This window comes from Nyctereutes procyonoides, unplaced genomic scaffold, assembly GCF_905146905.1.
Source record: "Nyctereutes procyonoides isolate TBG_1078 unplaced genomic scaffold, NYPRO_anot_genome, whole genome shotgun sequence".
Lineage (NCBI taxonomy): Eukaryota > Metazoa > Chordata > Mammalia > Carnivora > Canidae > Nyctereutes > Nyctereutes procyonoides.
Genome location: NW_026575046.1, coordinates 61,095,186 through 61,115,019, shown reverse-complemented (window position 1 = coordinate 61,115,019; position 19,834 = coordinate 61,095,186). Strand labels below are relative to the sequence as shown.

Genomic DNA, 19,834 nt, shown 5'->3' with positions numbered 1-19,834 from the left:
TATGACTTCCCCCTTTTGTGCCAATAATCATTTCCCTCCATTTTGTTTTCCATACAGTGGAAGTTATCAAGAAGCCCACATATTGAACATGTTTGAATGCAGTTAGAGTTGATGGATGGAGAGAAGTCACCTCTCTAACTCAGCATCTGCATTAGAAGATCTGCTCCCATCAGCCTGTGTCTGAGGGAGCCAGGAAGGGGTGGGGGTGGGGCCTGCAGGAGCACAAGGGATGGATGGTGAAAGGGGAAAATTTAATTTCCAGAAATATTATCAGGACTTTTGAAAATTCCAGGGATGGTAGTTGGGGGAAGGATGTTATTGCAGGGAAAAGAGAAGCAGAATTTCTTATATCCTCAGTGATTGAAAATACAACTGAAAATATTCTAAGACTGCAAGCAGAGTGTGCCCTCCTTGGATGCAGAGTGATGGTTATTCACAGTGTAAGATTTGAAGGATGCCAAAAAGATCCTCATCCAAAATTATCTCTGCCAGATTCCATGACACCTACAAATCTACCATGTGAGATTCGTACTTTGATAGCCTCAGACACTAAATAACTAAATAGTCTTAGGTAAGGTACCAATTCTGCATTTTACAACCATAACGTCAGAGTCTCAGAGGGGCTGGAGCTAGTACCTGATTCATGAGGTTATCTTGAGGATTTATTTAAATAGATAATATATGTGAAGGGCTCAGTGAAGGGTTGGGCCATTGTAAGCATTATTAAATGGTAGGACTCAAGTGATATCTATAAATCAGTAGGTAAACAGATGTAAAGTGCTCTAGGGCCCCTGGAATCTCACCTAATCCTCAAACAACCCCATGTTCCTACAATCTGCATCTTTGCAGATAACCTCTCTTAACCTCAATTTCCTTAAGTCGCATGCCTGACATCCCAAAGCAAGAAAGTGACTTATTCAGGATGTGACCCAGGTCCCCGGCTCTAATGCTCACTAAGATGAAAGTGATGGAGTGTAGAGAGCAGAGGCTGGAGGATTGTAGCTTCCACTCCTCTATGGCGGGCAGGGCTGGGCCAACAGGATGTCCTCCTGGTCACTCAGTGGAGGGGATGCTAGAGGGGTCTAACAGGAGAGATGCTTAGCCTGGGGACTAGGATAGAAAGAGATGATTCTCACTTAAAAAATACCAATATTGTGGCATCACTAGATGCTGCCTGCATGTGATCGAGAAAGCAAAGGCCGAGTGATGGCTGAAACTCTAAACCAAGTTTTTTACACTGAAGTTACAATGATTTGTCAAGCCAAGGGATGACAAAGTGATGTTAGACATTATATGCTATGTCCAGCCCAGGACTACCTCACCAGCCCAAGGATCCAGATGATAAATGATCCATTTATGATGGAGAATATTTAGGAAAGTTTACACTATGAAGGTAACTAACACTGTTCCCAGAGTGGCTCTAGATTAAACTTCTTTAAACTCTTGGCAATCTTAATGAGAGATTTCTATGGGGCCTGGCCATGTGGTTTGTGAAGATGGCCAACAAACCTAAATCAATAACCATTTCTGATCCAATGGGACTTATTGTTTTTAAAATTTTGTCGAGTTCTGTAAATAAATCTTTCTTGGGATAAACCAACATTAATGGCTGGATTAAAAGATTCTTCTCAGATGCATGAAGAAGCATCTTAAATGCCAGAATAGTAGCAGATGGCATTCTGTGTAAAAGTGTAAGCAAGTATGCAGGGCTCCATAAACATAGACTGGACTGAATTAGGGGTGGGTAACACTGAATTAAGAGTGGATAACACTGAATTAGGGGTGTCATGGAGCAAGCCTGGCGTCAGTAGATGAGTGTGACAAATAGAATAAGAATAATGCTTGACTATTACAAACTCTAGCAGGATTCACCAGAAAACTGCCAAGTGCTTTTATCATGGGTACATCTTCACTAAATGAATATGGATGTGCCTGCCTCCCCCATCATTAAGCATCTCCACCTCCAGAAGGAAATCCCATGCATTCTCTTCAATCACTCTACTTCCTTCCTGGAGATGGTGGAGGGAAGCCAGGATGGCCCAGTTGAGGTGGGATCTGCTTCAGAGCTCAGTTCCACTGCTGCCTTTCAGAATGGACAACTTAGGGGAGGTGACCTAAGGCAGCAGGCATAAGAGGATGATGTTGGGGGGGCCCCCAAACTCTGAAAGGCTCCAGTGGATGCGGCCTCCAGAGACCCACTGAGGTTGAGTTGAGCTGAATGAGAACAAAAACATACATGCTTTTAAGAAGACTCGGGTAGCATTGCTTCAAGTCAGTAGCCTTGAAAAAGGGAACCATGATGGGGATGGGCTCCACTCCATAGACTCATGTTCATCTTAGTATCAGAATGGCCCTTGGGGAATGTTTGGTCTAGTGCCTGCATTATTTTGATGTGGAAACTGAGGGCCAGAGATTTAGGACATGCTGAGTAGCACAGCAAGAGCAGTCCTACCTCCTGGCTTTGATGACTTCTATCTAGAGAGAAGAAAGGCTGATGCTGCTGAAAGGAGCCTGAGCAGGGAATTGGGAGACTGGGGCCAGTCACTACAAAATGAAAATGAAGGGGCCCAGACTGAGTGGGCTGAACCCACAGACACTGATGTATCCCCCGCCCCCGCAGAGTTCCAGCTCAATGTGCCTTCTAGTTCACGCCACCATCCTATCTTGTCTAGACGTCTGCAGTGCTTCCTAATTCAGCTCTCTCTGCTCACCCTCTCCGCCACCCCCACCATCCTCGAAACAGCTAAAGAGCAGAACTGAGGCAAATCTGACTGCATCAGGTTCCTCCCCACTACCCACCCCCCTCCCGGGGCAGGGAGGTCTCAGATCTCTCTTTAGCAGAGCCTCATTCTAGGAAGACAATATAAAATGCACAGCTCTGGGCTGTTTATTTTTAAAGATACTATATCCATTTTTACTGGAACAAGTATAAAGAACTTAAAAAACCCATAGCTATCCTGTCACAATAAATCACACAGAGTAAATTGAAAATCCTATACAGCTTTCCCTGAATACATTGTGCTCACTTTGTCAGAGAGGTAGATGAAATGTGGCATATATTGATCTAGATGTCTCTGTAAAACTATAATATTTATATCAAATACATATGCTAGAATCTCTTCTGTCTTTCTGCTGAGACTTCTAATCATGCTCTTTCCATCCCACCTCCCCACAACAACCCCCACCACGGGTAGCCAAAGACTTGATGGGGATGAATTTTAAGAAGGACAAGCTTGTCCAGGGCATTCAGCGGCATTGTATCATGTAGAAAGCAAGGTTTGGGTGGCAAGAGACCCCACAACCCAAATCACACAGTGGTCAGCACTACAAGTTCATGCTGTCCCTCCAAGGTTGAATTTGAACCATTCAGTGTCCAATAAGTATCTTTCCAAGACTCTTATGCAAGCTGAGGTTTGGGCAGACTCTGGGCTTGACACTCCATTGTCACCTGGTAGGGCTTTCTTTGGCTGCTTTGTCACACAGCTTCCCCTGGTTTGGGTCATGTCTTTCAGGGTGGTCATTACCCAGGTTTTCCCCTGAGGTGCACGACCCCACTGCCCAAAAGGAAGGAGGCTGATCCAACTCCCGCCTTCCCACTTCCTCCAGTGCTGAGAGATTGTCCCAAAGGAACTGACTTCCACGTAAGGGAGTTCACTTTTGGTCAACAAAAGCTAGCTCCAGGCTGATTAGATCCCATCCTTCTACCCCATCTTGGGACCTGGCTCAGGACTCCCAAAGCACTAGACTTTCCAGAACTATCTGCTGCCCAGTAGACTGGTTGGTAAGACATGCTTGTCTTGGCCACCCTGTGCCACTCTAAGTGTAGAAGAAATAAAACCATTAATCGTGAGACTGTCAGATAGATCATTGGCTGACTCTGTTGCCTCAGATCTACTATCATGTTTCAAGCTTGTGAGAGAACAAGACATGTAAGGAGGACAAAAATCAAAACAAAACAATGAATGTGTATTGAGGTCACAGTCTCAAACCCTGGCTGTAGCCATTTCCGGTTAAAACTAATGAAAAAACAAAGCCAACAAAAGAAAAGCCCAAGGAGGGTTAGAGATAAGAAAATCTCCTACACGGGGCCACAGCTAGTACTTTGCTAATTACAAAGAAAGGAAATGCCTTCTCCCTCCTAGTGAGGAAGAGAATAAAGTAATCATCTCATCCAGCTGTCAATAGAGCTATTCTGGAAAGAGACAGGCTGTTTTGCTGTTTCCCTAAACAGGGGCAGAAGGTTGAGCAAATAGATCCCAACAGTGCAGCAAAGGCACCTCTGTAAAACAGAGCCCCAAGGTCACAGGACAGACTACTGGTGGCGCCAACAGTGAATACTGAGATGTCCTGACCAGACTAGAACTTTCTGCACAAAGTGGGTACATCTTACCATATACAAATAGTCAGGACCTAAACTGTGGCCTGTGTCTGTACCTTCACCATCCCAGATCACAATTAGATCTCCATAATTAGATCACACACATGGAGTGATCACACATCTTTTGTAGCTTATTGCCTAAAAGGTGCCTCCATCCAGGCCTTAACAATAAATTCCGAAGGGTGCCTGGGTGGCCCAGTTGGTTAAGTGTTCAACTTTTGGTTTCACCTCAGGTTGTGATCTCGGGGTCATGTGAGCACACCCTTCCTGCCCTCCCCCCATCAGGCTCCGAGCTCACACAGACTCTGCTTGAGACTCTCTCCCTCTATCCCTCCCCCAACTCTCTCTCTCTCAAATAAATAAATAAATATTTAAAAATCAATCAATCAATCAATTAATCCTAAAAACTGCAGTGTAGGAGGCATTGGTTGTATCGACCTATCCAGCAAGCATCCTCTCTTCTGTCGATGGCACTTCATTTTTAATTTGGGAAAATTAAAATGCCCTCCTCAGTCAGATATAGTCTTGGGACCTTGAATCAAGGTTCCCTGCCTGAGCTAGGCCAATCAATTCTTGTCAGTCTTGAATGGAGTGACACTAAGTTCCCAGTGGGATCCATCCTGATGGCAAAACCCTGTAGTGACTGTCCCTGAGTGCCAGATCCCAGGGTGGCTTGGCTGGCTCAACAGTGTCCTTTCTGAGATCTTGCTCTTCAGCTTTCTTCTGAATTCCTTAAGGTACCCTAACTTTCAAAAAAAATTCCTTTTCTGCTTAAATTAGCAAGAATCAGTTTCTGTTGCCTGTAAGCAGAGAGCTCCTGACTGGAAGAGTTGTTTACCCTCACCTTAGTTTCTCATTTAATTTTCACATGGACCCAGCATGCTCATGTTGTTTTGGTTTCTTTCTCTCCCCTCCTTCTTTCCTTCCTTCCTAGAAGAGGACCTGACCTGTACGGCAATTCTTTTTTTTTTTTTTGTATGGCAATTCTTAAGTAGGCAATTCCATAACTGCCCAACTCACAAATTACACTGTGTCTCTCCCCAACCCTATGCCCTTCCACATTTTATTCATTCCCTTTCTTTGGGTTTGGTGGCCTTTGGCCATTTTCAAGCACATCAATCTTCCTTTGACTTGATTCTTCCGATCTTAGAAGGAGCTCCACTCTTACAGAGAAATCAGGGCACTGAACATCACTTTCTTCTATGCAGATCAAAGTAGATTTGCCTGTCTCTACTGGGTGGTGCTGCTTCTGAACAGGAGGCACCAAGAGTAGGGAAGACTAAGGCAATGGTCAATCACACGCTTCGGGGATGAAGGTGGAATAGAGGGAAAATGAGTCCAAGTAAAGAATTGGTTCTTACTTTTGCCCTTGTAGAGGGGAGGTATGTTAGCATTGATCTGCAAAGTGAGGCCCACCTCCCCACTAACACCCATGGAAAATCATGCCTCATGGCCCTAGAGCATATCTTGTTGGGACTGTGTTCCCATACAATCAAGTTAACACATCCTGGCCTTGTTCCCCAGACATAGAAGGGTGTTGGCCCAGTTGGCATACACTGCTAGCTATCCAATCCACTCTGAGTAGACCCAACATAGTAGCCAGCCTCCATCATCCATTACACACCTAAGAACTAGGAGGAGTCCACAGGTTCCAGGGCTTGCTGAGGCATAACATACCACCAGGGGACACTATAAGGGATGACAAAGAGGGGGCTGGGGGTTGCATCAGCAGCTCTACCACCCTCCCAAGTCTCTCTGTATCCCTGTTTACTGGGTCCATCATTAGAACCATGGATTGTTAGGTGTACAAGTCACCCTGCTGTTACTTTTGCCCCAAACTACTGCAATGGGTACATTTTAACAATATGAATTAATCAACTGCTTTTAGAAGCACTCCCCCGAAAGTGCTTGCAGCCTTCATGATTTCATTGAACAAAATTCTTGCCAAAAAGCATTTCACTGGGATGATGCTCCTACATAATCAAGCTTTTGTTTAGCTACCATTCGTTCCTTGGATCGTTCTGTTGGTCAACGTCTCAGGTAAGCTCCAGGAGATCAGAATCACAAGTTCTTGCTTGTCCTTCAACCACAGCACTTAGCACAGTGACTGGAACATGGAAGGGGCTCCCAAACTTATTAGCTGAGCAAACATGTTGGGATGGGAACTTTCCTAAATCTGTTCTACAGCCTAGCTGGCATTTGCCTTTGAGGTCAGAGGCTAAGATCACTAAACCTCTCGCAGAGATGGGCATGAATCTATCTCTGAACTGCCTCCACATCCCCTAATTAAGAAGGTATACAGAGGGGAGATGAGATTGCTTTTACTAACAATCGGTACCCATATCTGGAGCAGTCCCCATGGTTCTGGAGTGGGAGCAGGTCCTTGTTATGCAGCACTCATACTAGATGTGAGACCTTGAATCCTGAGAGACACAGAATCAGGTTTCCATGAGTCTCATGTTTCAACAGCATCTAAAGTTCTTTTTATGGAAAGAGATGATAGGTTTGGACAGTTAGAAAGTTTCCTGGTGTATGATGGCAGCATCAGTGGGACAAACCCCAAGTCTAATAGGAATGACTTTGCACAGCTCTGTAAAGACTTCTATCGCAATGAATGACATAGCAGGAAGACAGAAAACACAGTGCAACTCATTCTCGGATGATGGCATTTGTTCTTTAGATTTGGAACCTACCCAGCAAGGATTCACCCAATCAAACGTGAGGTTGTGCTGAAAGACTTTTCAGAGATTATAATTAGAAAAGTCATATTTGGAATTCTTTTTTTTTATGGAAGAAAGACTTCTCTGAGAGCAAAAGTCTAGGTTTGAATATGACTTTTTATTTTTTTAGGTATACAGTTCATCTCCCACCTACATTTCTATTCTTGTTTTCAGAACAATAGCTGGAACATTTTGATAAGTATGTGGAAGAGAAGAGAGATGGCAGGAAAGTGGAAGGGGGAGGGAGGGACAAGCCTTCATTCCATTAGTATTATCAGGAAATTGATTTAATATGCATCCAAGTCTCTTTAAATAGAGCTTCAAGTTTGAAAGGGACTGAAGATGTGGCTTACAAGAATCCAAAGCAGATGCAGAGAAAGAAGCGCCCACATCCACACCCACCAAGACCCCTCTCATCAGAAAGGAATACCTAGCATGTTACATTATACGATACAGCATCTAATGACACTTGCTTTTGGTATCTGCGCCTCAGTTCTGAATTTCAGAAGTAGTCAAGGGGTCATTTTTCCAAAGTATTAGGGCAATCTCAATTCTTTTTTCCTCCCCCAAAAGTTTAATGGTAATCAAAGCAGAATGTCTAATCAGTCCAAGATGATCTGTCAACTTGAATTATCTGTTTGTCTTCCTATTTACTGTATCTGTCTGTCTACAGTTCTTCATATCTTTGTGAAGATCAGTTATTGGGGCCTGTGTTTCCTTCTGACTAGAATGGCTACCAGATGATCCTTCCTGGTGATATGTTGATGATTTGCTAATTTATGGCTTTTAAAATCTAGGCATCTGAAAACATTGCCAGGAGTTCAGGCTGGGAATCACGTGGGCCATGCAAGGAGAGGGCTGAGTGGCTTCCTGTCAAGGGATGGAAGTTTGTGTGAAATGCAAAGCCTCGGTCACATTTCAACCAGAGTGATGTCTGTGATACAGAAATCATAAATGGCATCCTATAGGAAATGCTCCCCACAGGAGTAGCCCCAACCCCCCTGCCCTACCGGACACATCAGGTTGTGCCAAAGGGAGAGGTAGTATTGTCTGAGCTGTGCATAGAGGTGAAAAGAAAGATGGCCTAAGACAACACCATGAATTAACCCCACATCCTATTCCCAAGTGCTGGAGTCAGCCCTTATCAGAAAAAATCAAGATGGAAATGTTATTGTAGGAAGACGGTCACCTCTGGGAACCAAGAGGGAAGGTTTAATAAGCTCTGAGTTTGAACTCCCTGACCACGTTGGTGGTCAAATATTATAATGAGTAGGTCAAGAGAGATGTAGTACATTTGGAAGTCTCTCTGGGTGTGAATCCATTTATCCCCAGTGCCTGTGTGTGGCAAGTCCTCAATAATCATGTGTGGACTAGATGGTGATGAAGGCATGACTCAAGCTAGCTCTCCTCAGGGAGGGGATAGACTCTGGGGTAGATCCAGTAAGTCTTTGTAAAGAAATACAGTTGACCTTTGAACACCCTGGGTTTGGGGCACCAACCCTGGTGCAGTCAAAAATCCACATGTAACTCTGGAGACCCCAAAAATGTAACTACTAATAGCCTGCTGTTGACCTAAGTCTCACCAATGACGTAGTCAATTGACACCTACTTCATATGTTACATATATTACAGATTGTATTCTTACAATAAAGTGAGAGAAAAGAAAATTGGATCAAGAAAATCATAACAAAGAGAAAACACATTTACTGTACTGTATTTATCCAAACAATCCACCTGTTCAAGCCCATTGTGTTCAAGGGTCAACTGCAATGCCGGCTCTGGCACCGTAACTCATTTAAGATTCCAAATCTTTAAACAACAAAATGTAGTCTAGAACCACAGTGGGCAAAAGTTGAGTGTGGTAGAAAAAAATGGAGCGGCATTTCAAGACAGCTTGGCAAGAGGGAATAGAAAGTGGTCTCAGAAAGGAACAAAGGACACACAGAGAGAGATGAGGAAAGTATGTCTGATATGAGAAGAGGTATGGAATTAAATAATATCCCAATAATAAGAGGTCAGGGAAGGATGGCCTCTCCTGATAAGTCAGTAGAGACTACTGTACAGGCAAAGTAGGGACTGAGAGGAAAATAAGATTTCAAGACTGAGTCCCATGGAGGTAGAACCAAAGACGGCTGCTTATAAAAGGGGCTCATGTAATATGAATTTTGTTTATTTATTTAAAGATTTTACTTATTTAGTGACAGAGAGAGAGAAAGAGAGAGAGAGAATTAAGCAGGGAGAGCAGAGGCAGACAGAGGGAGAGGGATGCAGACAGGCAGACAGCAGGGAGCCCGATGCAGAACTTGATCTCAGGACCCTGGGATCGTGACCTGAGCCAAAGGCAGACACTTAACTGACTAAGCCACCTGGGTGCCCCATAATGTGAATTTTAAAACTGGGGTGTTAGCTCTCCTCAGCTTAGAAGTAACAGAACTGGGGTCAGCAGCCATGGAACAGGCTGTAACATGCCCTCCTCTGAAATGTTGCCTCCCAGGACTTCATTCCAGTAAGTCATCTCGTTTGGCTCTATAACAGAATTTTAGTCTTTCTTCTTTTCATTTTTGCCACACGCACATTAAAACTTGTACTTGATATTGTCGTCAGTCATAGCCTGGCTTGTAGCCTGTAACTGCCTGGCGACTGCAACCTCCATGAGGACAGGTCCCACGGAGATAGCTGGCTCGCCACCAAATCCCTGTCACATACAACCCGCATCTTGCCGGGCATGGGGGGCATGCGGTAAACATCCACAGACTGAAAATGAGCCAGTGGACATGGGAACAGGAATGGAGAGGGAGGCAGGAAACTAATTGTGCTCTAGTACTTCTTAGCTCCTGAAATTCTTGTCTTCATTATTGAATGCTCCTTAAAATATGCCCGCTACATTAGCAAACGTATTAAAGTTATCTGTTTTCGGCAGATAAATGGAAAAACGTGATAAATGCTGCCGACTTCTGTGGCTTCAGGGCCCCCCTCTTATAATCCCAAGGCCACCCCTCATGTTGAAGGCAGACTGCCCTAACTCCCTCCCAGAAGACCCAAGCCTCCTAAAGCTTAATGCTGCCAACCCAAAACTCCAAGATGAACCCAGAGAGGGTATCTAACCGAGGACTTTCCAGGAGGGGCTCCTGCTACACTAATCCTCATGACAGTTAAGAAAACCAGCACCAGAGAAGTGCTCTGAGCTGGGCCGCAGACCAGCCAGGAAATTGAAGGGAACAGGTGGCTATGTCCGCCAAGGCAGGGGACGCTCTTCTTAAGATGCTACTCAGGCAGGCCCTGCCTGGGTGGGGGTGCCTGCATCTGGCAGGTCACTACAAGCCACCATGGTTGGTAGCCTCAAAAATGAATTCCCCAGGAAGGGGTTGGAAGTGTGGAGACCCACAAATAAGGCACAAATCATATTTCCGTCATTAATACCTCGGTCCATCCTTGCGAGCCTCTCACTGCTGCAAGGGTCCAAGAGGTAAATACATTTCCAGTCTAACCGAATGAGCAAGATCCAGGAAGAAATGGTTTGTCCCCTCTCCAGATTTTTTTTTTGTCCTGGACTCTGGGGGGGGCACGACCCTTAGAAGCAATAGGCAAGCGTACAGAAGAGACAGGCCCACAGTGATACTCATCCATTTCCTCTTCTTCTCTTGTGCACAGTGGTGTGGCCCCACTTATGGGTCCACATGAATAAAAACATACAACCACAGGATAATCATGGGGTTCAGAACAGAAAGGGATTCTAGAAGGTGATCTCTAGGTGATCTCTATGGCCCAGTGAAGCAGATTGCCCCAGGGTTCAAACCCCAAATCTACCCTGTGTTCACCGTGTGACGTCAGGCAAGTCGCGCAACCTCTCTGTTCCTTAGTGTCCTCACCCACTGCAAAGGGAAATAACACCTTCCTTGTGGGGTTGCTGTGAGGATTAAGAAATATGCAAGTCCGTAGGTATTACTACTGTTAGAGACAGCAGTCTTAGAGCTTTGGGCCGTACTGATTCGCTTCTCATCTGCAAATACGTGGACTCCTCTGTCTACATAAAGAAGAGTTCTAAGAGGAGCCATAGCATTTAAGTTCCACAGACAGCTTTCTTGCATTGGGACCAGAGACAGGTTAGTCTGTGACAACTCTTCCCCCAACCACAAGGGGGGCCCGAGTCTCCTCCTCCAGATATGGGACCTTTCCTTCAAGTAGACTTCATTCATTCTTCTTTCGCCTTCTTCTTGGCCTCCATTTTTAATTCTCCTCTCTCTGTGTCTCTCAGCATTTGGCTCCCAGAAATTAGGAGAATAATCTAAACTCATCCCATTCTCCCCTTTCCCATTCATCTGGCCTAGGACCACCTCAGTCCTAGAAGCCCATCATGGGAAACACAAGGTCTAGATGGCTCCCCAGCCTGGCCACCTCTAGCAAGGGGGTTACAGCAGATGGATTCCTCTCTGTGGCTGATTATTTTCCATGGCCCTTGGCCATGTGACCTCGGAGCATGATCTTGTCAGTTCTCATAAACTGAGGAGGAGTGGCTGAGAGGAAATCAGAGAGGAAATCTCTGGGGGAAAAGGCAGGGGCTGTGGGAGGAAGGAGAGCAAGCCGGGATCCCAAAGGCCATGGGAGCCTCACCCTGCTTCTCTCCCACCTCTGAGCAGCTTTGATTTTACATGAAGGGAAGGAGGAGGAGGAGACAGTGCCTCAAGGAGGCAGGCTGGCTGCAGGCAGGCTACTCTTTTGAATAAGATCTGGAGTCTCAGCCCAAGAGGCCAGTTGTCCCCAAGACCTCCAACCCACAGAGACTGCCTGCATAGGCCATTCATGGAACCCCTGGTTACTGACACCCAATTCCTATTCTTAGGAGCCCTGATACATCATAATAAGATAAAGCAGAGAACAGCTGACACTCACACACATCCCCTCATCTATGGTTGGCTCTGGATGTCCTGTGGGAGGTCAAGTGATGAATACCCATAGGAGCGCTGAAGGAAGCCACTCCAGGCGCTTGATCCCAGGTTGATGGTGACAATGTTCTGGGGATGCTGTGTGGGGTATTTACTTCATGCCAAACACACAGATGAAAACCGAAAAAGATGTGCCAGCAAAATCTTCATGTTCTCCAATATCCTGAAACTGGGTGTCGTGTAAACAAAACCCTAAACTTCTCTGCCTGGTTTTTGTGTTTTTGTTTGTTTGTTTTTGTGTGTGTGTGTTTTTGTTTTTTTTTGTTTGTTTGTTTGTTTTGTCTTGTTTTTTTTTTTACTTTAAATTACCTTTAGATTTTGAAGTTGTGTGCATCTATAGCTTTGGGTCACAAGTTACCTTAAATTCCCTGACAAGTTAATACATTGTTAGAGAGGTTATTTCGTAGTAAAATATGCACATGTAAACAATCCCCTTAACGATGTATATGTTTTAATTACATTCTGGGCATTCACTTGATGAAATCCTAGGGAGAAGAGTATAGGTACGTACGTGTGCCCCTGAGTCTAGTGCATATATTTTTGCATACACAAGAACACGGGGCAAAGCATGCTATTTAAAGAGTCTGAACTCTATCTTTCAACAAAGTTTAGCTGCTTTCCTTTTGCAAATGCATTTAATTTTATCTGGAAACTTTTTGACGTTAGAAATAGAACAACTGTAGTTTCTCATTATGTTTGCTGCCAAAATCCATGCTTGGTTGCTCAACTAAAGACCTTATATTGCTAATTACTACCACATGCCCATATCCCAAGCGAAAGAAAACTTATTGATTCTGACAGCCCATTCTCTCAACACTGAATTCCAAATGAAAACTCAAATTTTGGCCAAACATAACATTTCATCAATCTTGTTCTACTGACTGGAAAACAACATCAAACAAAGGGTGCTAATGGCCCTTTATTACCGTTCCTTTCCCGAGCTTATATTTTCTGATGAAAGATCTAAGTGACCAAAGGGCTTCTTTAAACTACTTAGTAATTAGCTTTTGAACCAGGAAACAATGCGTAAAGTAAAGTGAGTGGTCCCAGTGTTGATGACAGGACCTACTCTCCGTCCTCAGGGTCGGGGGACATTGGAGACCCAAAGAGAACATTAAAAGCAAAGTGTGTATTTTCATAAAGGGAGAAGAAAAAATAGAGAAAGAGAGAAAAACCAGGCTAAAAGGCCGTGATAAAAGATGACAGAGATGGATCCAGAACAAAAGCCGCTGGAAGTCTGTGATCTGAAGTCATCAGCACTTGAGGGTTTGAGTGGAAGTGCCAAGGCAACAAAGATGACCAGATCAGACCCGGGGTGGGTGAGCAACTGCAGCTCTGAGGCCCTATCTGGGTCACCCACCGACAAAAGCCACCAGCCACCCAGCCCACCCGCAGTGGACTAGGGAGTCTAGAGGAAAAAGAAAATTTTTTACCTGGAGTGAGAGTCAAGAAATATTTTCAATATAGACTTCAGGGCAATTGACTTTATGTGCTTCTTCAGGGACAGTGATAAGGAAACCCCAGCTGAGCAAGTGGGGTGGGAGGCCATAAAGAGAGCCCAGGCTCTCAGAATGCCTTCTGCTTTATGGCAACCTGTTCACACCTTAAAGGCAAAATGGACAGAGGAGCTGTTTTCCTCTTGGCAATGGAATAAATGACCAGTGGGAATCTCTGGACTTATCTGGCCTTTTGGATCCAACCAATGGCCCAGAAATCAGAACAGCTTGGTTTTCATCTCATCCAGGGCTGTTAAGGTAATAGGAAGAGGAGGGCTCCATTTAGAGGGAAGGTGGAGAAATGTGCTGCCTCCACGGAAGAGACGCCAACTGGCCTCCTCTTGCCCACTGTCCTTTGTTCCTTTGAAAGGAAACTGGTGTCCTGTGGGTAGTTCAAGAAAATGAGTCCTTTTTTTTTTTTTTTCTACCTCCTCATTTTCTGAACGAAGGACTGGACACCTGAGCTCAGGATGCACCCGAAAGACCAACAGAAGATGAGGTTTGTTCTGTCCAACAGGACTGTCAGGCAAGGAGGAGGCGAGGGGGAAAGGGTAGTGCTATGGTTTTATCTTCTCTTAAAAAACAAAACAGCCTATTCAAGAGTTCATCTGAAAAATGTATTAGGGGAGGAGGACCCAGTTCTGTGATAGGAGCTTCTAGCACTGAGAAGGGGCCTGAGTGATGAAAATATTCTCATCTCAATCTGGATGGTAATTACTGGCTGTGTATGTAGGTACCAACAAACTCCTTAAGCTGTACATTAAGGCTATGAACCTGTTACTCTGTGGAAGTTAAAACAAACACAAAACGTCAGAAACAAAAACAACAAGGCTGAGGACCCAAGAAAAAGCATTTAAAAAAATAAAGAAAAGAAAAGAATGGTTGCCACCGGCCCTGCCTCCCCTGCAACATTCTCCTCCCGAGATGGTAGTCTGGCAGAGGACAGAGACAATAAGGCCCTGCTGTTCACATAGGAGTCAGACTTCTGGTTGATAACAAAGCCATCCATTGATACTGATATTGATAAAAATGATCTGAGCATGGAACGAAATAGTCCCCAAAAAGAAAGCACCGATGTTCAGAAAGCCAAACCCAAGACTCACCAGGAATAGCATGCAGTGCCCTGACACACCATAAATGGAATATATGTTGCCCAGAAGGAATCTCAACTGAGGAATGAGTCCCTTTGAGGACACGCTCGGTGCCTCCTGGATGAAGAGAACTGGTTTCCGGGTTGCCACAAGGCCCTGACTGTAGGCAAGGTGACCTTGCCCTTGCTCTCCCTAAGACTTCCCCACTGGAGGACAATCCCATGTCACAGCTGCACAGAATCCCCCATAGGGTGGCATTACAGTAGTCTGGGGGACCAGAATGTAATCCCTGAGCCAGATGATGTAAAGAATGAATGAACTTGGTTTACTGGGTAGGGATGAGAACACAACATACAGGCCCCATGATCTAGGGACCCCTTCCAGGAGAGATGCAGGGTGTCTCTCGGGAAGGTGGGGGGCGGGGAAAGCCACGAAGGGGCACAGGTCTGCGTGGTCCATCCTCGGGTGACAATTTCCTGTGGTAATTCTGACATTGAGCCCCACACAGAGCGTGGCCCTTGCCTCACAGAGGCTTCTGGGTGGGTAAGAGGGGTGAGGGGCGGGATTCAGGTGTCACTGCCAGACGGGCTCTTGAAAGTCACTCAACCACATCTTTTCTGATGCAACTGACTTACTTTCTGCCTCCATGTTTGTTAAAAGTCCCGCCGAATTTATTCCGATTCAGGATGAGAGCGGCAATTTCGGGCACGTAGCGGGCAAACATTGCCTACATGCATGAAACAAAGAAACAAGAGCCAAAAAAAAAAATGGCATGCAGAGAGGATTCGACCCCAGTGGAGGCAGCACAACCTCTTGGCATACTTACTTTCTTCCACTAACCGCACTATAGGAGCCCCCGTATTTCTTGCGGTTTCCTATTAATTCTATGATTTCAGGGACGTAGCTGGCAAACATGGCCTGAGGAGAAGACAGGAGACAGAAGAGAGACTGAAAAGACAGGCCAAAGAAAGGGGGTGACCTTTTCAGAAGTGGGGAGGGGTGCTAAGATTCGAAAACACAAAGGGGTTCGAACCGCCAAGGTGTATACTACTATGGGGGGAGATTATAAAAAATAAAAGCACAAAAAGGGCAAGCTCTTGAAAATACATGGGACAAAACAAACATCAGCCAACCTGGACAACGGAAAAAAAAAAAAAGAAAAAAATCACAGTTAAGAAAAATACAAAGGAAACAGGAATACATAAGTCGACATCTAGTGCTTCCTGTTGAAGGGAAATCAGTAAAGGGGGTGCATGCTGGTGAAACACACACACACAACTGCAAGAGAAGACCTTTCTTTCTGGTTAAAATTCAGAGGAGAATCACTGCCTTTGTGAGTGATGAAAGACAACCAACACCAAAAGATCAAAATAATATAAACTTTCTCCACTTAAAAAAAAAATCACTAAAAAGCACAAAAGGTGAATTTAGGAAATCACATGGGAGGAAAGAATAGCAAGGAGGAACACAAATCTGCCATGTTTTGTCCAACAAACATTGTGCTTGTGGCTGGATGAGTGGGTGTCCTTACCTACAGGGACCTCCCCGATGCCCAGGAAACGCTCGCATCAATGGACACACGCACATGTACATTTATATACATTTTCGAAATGTATATACGCCGTATGCATACAGAACAGAGAGATGTATATGCATCATATAAATGTATGCGCGGTGTACATATGTGAAAGCTGCGTGTGAAGTAGGATCCTAATCACTTTTACTGCACATGTGGCAAAAAAAAAAAAAAAAAATCTTAAAATGAGCTACTTTGAAAGACAAAATGCAGCAGCCGCCCATGGGTTGCCAGAAATCCCCCTCGAAAATTACATCATGACCGACTGTTATGATCTGCAAAGACCAGAAAAGCAAATAGCCAAACTTTCTGACTTACAAAGGGGGAGGAAATCTATCCCCGGGGTCACTGCATGGGGGGTGGGGGGGGGGAGTCGGTCAGCTGTGTACAAACCCACACTCAGCTCACATACCAATGTCCACCTGCATGAGACTAGGAGCCTTTCTGTCCTTTGTGGGGACCCTACTCTTCAGGGCAGGCCCCAGCCACAGTGTTTGTTGGAAGTTAGGGGAGGATCATGAAGGGTGTTGGGGGGGAAGCTCTTGAAACCGCAAACTGTCTACAGAGGATCCACAGCATCTATGGGGTCAGGTGACAGCAGCTGTCCTTGCGGAGTATCAGCTGCTGAATCACATTACTAAGGGGCAGACACTTCACGTAATAAGTGAGCATCACTTTCTTAAGATAATTAGGTTTCCTCCGGGTGGCAAGGCTGACCCTGACAAGGGCAGTGTGCCTGGGTCTCTGGGAAGCCAGTCTAACATACTGAAGAGATACGCACAAAAATCTCTTAGCCTGCGTTTGGGTCTCCTTAGCCTGATTGCAACTCTAGGGCCATATCCCCTGCTTGTAATGCAGAAACACAGAATCAAAATACAAAGCTTCAAAGAAATGGATAATAGAAAATATTAATGACCATAAAAATCAACATCGTAATAAAGAGTTTTTACCAGTCCCCCGAGGATGAAGAAGACCATGAAGAGGCGCCCAAGCGTGGTTTTTGCATAAACGTCCCCATAGCCAACGGTGGACATGGTGACCATGAGTAGATAGACACATTCCCAGTAGGTCAGAGCCTGGTTGTTTTGGAAATTTTCCCATGGGTCCCCTGAATTCTCCACCTAAAGCAAGGGGACAGGGAAGAGAAGAGATGACATATATACGTAGGGTAAACCCAGGACACAAGAGCTCAAGCAGGCTGGTGCCACCTGCACAGGCGCCTCAACACGAGCTGCCTGTTGCCCCCGGGTGAGTCCAGCCAGGACTCAGAGCCTCCCGGAGAAAGTGGGGAGGTAGTAGCACAAACAGGCCTTCCTCGCCTTCCTAGCTGACTGCAGAAGAAACGGGAAGAAACAGGGACAAACACCCCTAGTGTGGCTTTCTTCTCACTGTTAAGGAGTGGAAGCCAGCTGAATTTTAAGGCATTGCCCCTGGCCATGTTTTACAGCTTTGTCTTCCAAGGAAAGAGCCAGAGAGCCCTGCCCTGACCTTTCTCTGCAAGGGCCTGGCTCATGTGCTCCCCAAAGGAATTCTAGACTCTCCCACAAAGGGCTTCCTCTTTTCATCATTTTGACCAAGGGGATGCCTGGTGGGCGTCGCCCATTCAGACCTACACCCAAACCCCCAAACAGTATCTCCTGGGAGTCTGCTTCTGCTCTCCGGGCTTTACAGAATGTCGAGGGTGGCTCTACCCTGCAAACGGCAGGCAGGCGTTTCCCGGAGTGCACGACAACTGAGCTCAGGAGAGCAACTTGCTTTTGTGTAACTCCTCAGACCGAGGGTCAGCAAGCTTTTTCCATAAAGGACCAGATAGTAGATATTTTCAGCTTTGCACGACAAACGCTTTCAGATCTCTGTAGCCACGACTCCACGGTGCGGCTGGTGAATCAGCCAGAGGTCACACTTCAACGGAAAGGAGAATGGGTGAACTGGGAACCCTTTGTCCCAGAGGGGTGCAGGGTGCCCATCTCTTTTCTTTAGACTTTACAAAACACTTTCCGTCTTCCCATCGAATTCGAGCCACAACAAAGCTGTGAGGTAGGCAGGAGAGACCCTTCAGATACTACTCTCAGGAAAGAGGGAGGGATGCGGGCTGGATCTCCAGGCCTACCCCAGATCCCGGCCCTGCAGCCCGCCACGTGGGCAGTGCCTGTCACCCACCAGCGCCGCCCACTTGGGCAGCCAGCCTCCAGGCCCCCAATCACCAAGCCTCTGGCTCTTCGTCTGCAGGAAGTTTCCAAAACCTGGCGTCTTTCGCACATCCCTTCTTGGCCTCAACGTGCCATTTTCATGGAGGTTTCCCGGTGGAATAGAAGCTAGTTCACAAAATGTAAGGTGAGCTCATATTCGTGATTAGGATGATTACCCAGGAGGAGTGATTTCACCCAAGAATTCCATCCACAAAGGGGGTGGGTAGATCTAGTGGGGGAATGAGAGCCCAGGCTTCCAGCCCGGGGCACCTTCCTTTGCAATGATAAATCCCCCTGACAATGGGAGGTAGTGAAATGCACCCTCTACCCCTTAACCCAAACAGAGGCTCAGCCTGGGAAAGGCGCCCTTACTCAAAGCTTCAGAGTTAGAGGAGGCTCCCTCTGGTTTTAACACTTTGTGTTTGCAGGAAGCACGCTTTCCGATAAAAGCTGTGGTCCCTAAAAGCAGGAATAAAGGTAGGCCTCCAGGAGGTGAGACTAGCTTGACTTAACATCGTCAGTCTTTCAAAGAGTCATTAATTTGAAAGAATTAACGTGCTGGAGATACAAGATAACTTGCCATGTCATCAGGCGAGAGAATCAACGGTGGCTTTTTGTAAGGGGGAAGCGGAGAGAGATGGAGGGATCTGAATTTGTTGTTTATTAAGAGACGTGGGTCAAACTTCCAACCTTGCGGCCTAGAGCTTTGCGAGTGTTAGCTGGGGACGCATTGCCATCTCGTGGCTCGCTCGGGATACTGCAGACAGAATGGAAACCCCACCAAACCAGGGAGCAGAACAACCCAGGTTAACGAAGTGAGCATTATTCACCAGACCATTATTCACCATCCGGAGCTAGTTTGGGGTGAAAAGGTTGGAAACCCAGACCATCGTGCAGTTGCTTCTCCTCCTACATTCTGCTGCGGGGCTGAGGTTTCTCTTCAGGGAGAGAAATCTCAAGTAATGAAATGACACAGGGACAGACGGGGCAGAAAAGCCAGAGGCCGGAGCATCTTCAAGGATACTCACCAAATGGATAAACCCAGCTGCTGTTAGCCACGTGCTGATAAATATGGAGAGCAGATTCACCAGCTTGATGGAATTACTGTACAAAGAGACAACAAGCAAAATCCCCAAGTTACAAAAGCAGAGCATGTTGGGGCTGCCTTCCAGAGTGGCGGCAATCTTTGGGGGACACGCAGCCCACCTCTACCCCCCCATGTTTCCTCCTTCCTAAGGGAAGGTCCTGGAAGACAGCATCAGTACGTAGGGCCAGAGCCTAGAGAACAATAACAGCTGGGCCACTAAACGTGACCCCTAAATTAATCCTTCCATTGGGTTTAAATTTTTTTAGTCAGACTTTATTTTGAAATTTTTTGTATCTATAGAAATGTGGAAAGAACAGTATAATAAACACGTGTATGCCCTTCATCTAGATTGAT

At 45.8% G+C, this 19,834-nt stretch overlaps 1 protein-coding gene across 1 annotated transcript in view; it reads right to left on the bottom strand.

The window, feature by feature from the left end:
• The window catches only part of KCNMA1 (potassium calcium-activated channel subfamily M alpha 1), a 709,595-nt gene that overhangs the window by 206,486 nt on the left and 483,275 nt on the right, over window positions 1-19,834 (bottom strand). The window contains 3 exon segments of the mRNA XM_055325743.1: window positions 15,455-15,546; window positions 17,155-17,325; window positions 19,422-19,497. Coding sequence (XP_055181718.1) covers window positions 15,455-15,546; window positions 17,155-17,325; window positions 19,422-19,497 — 339 coding nt within the window.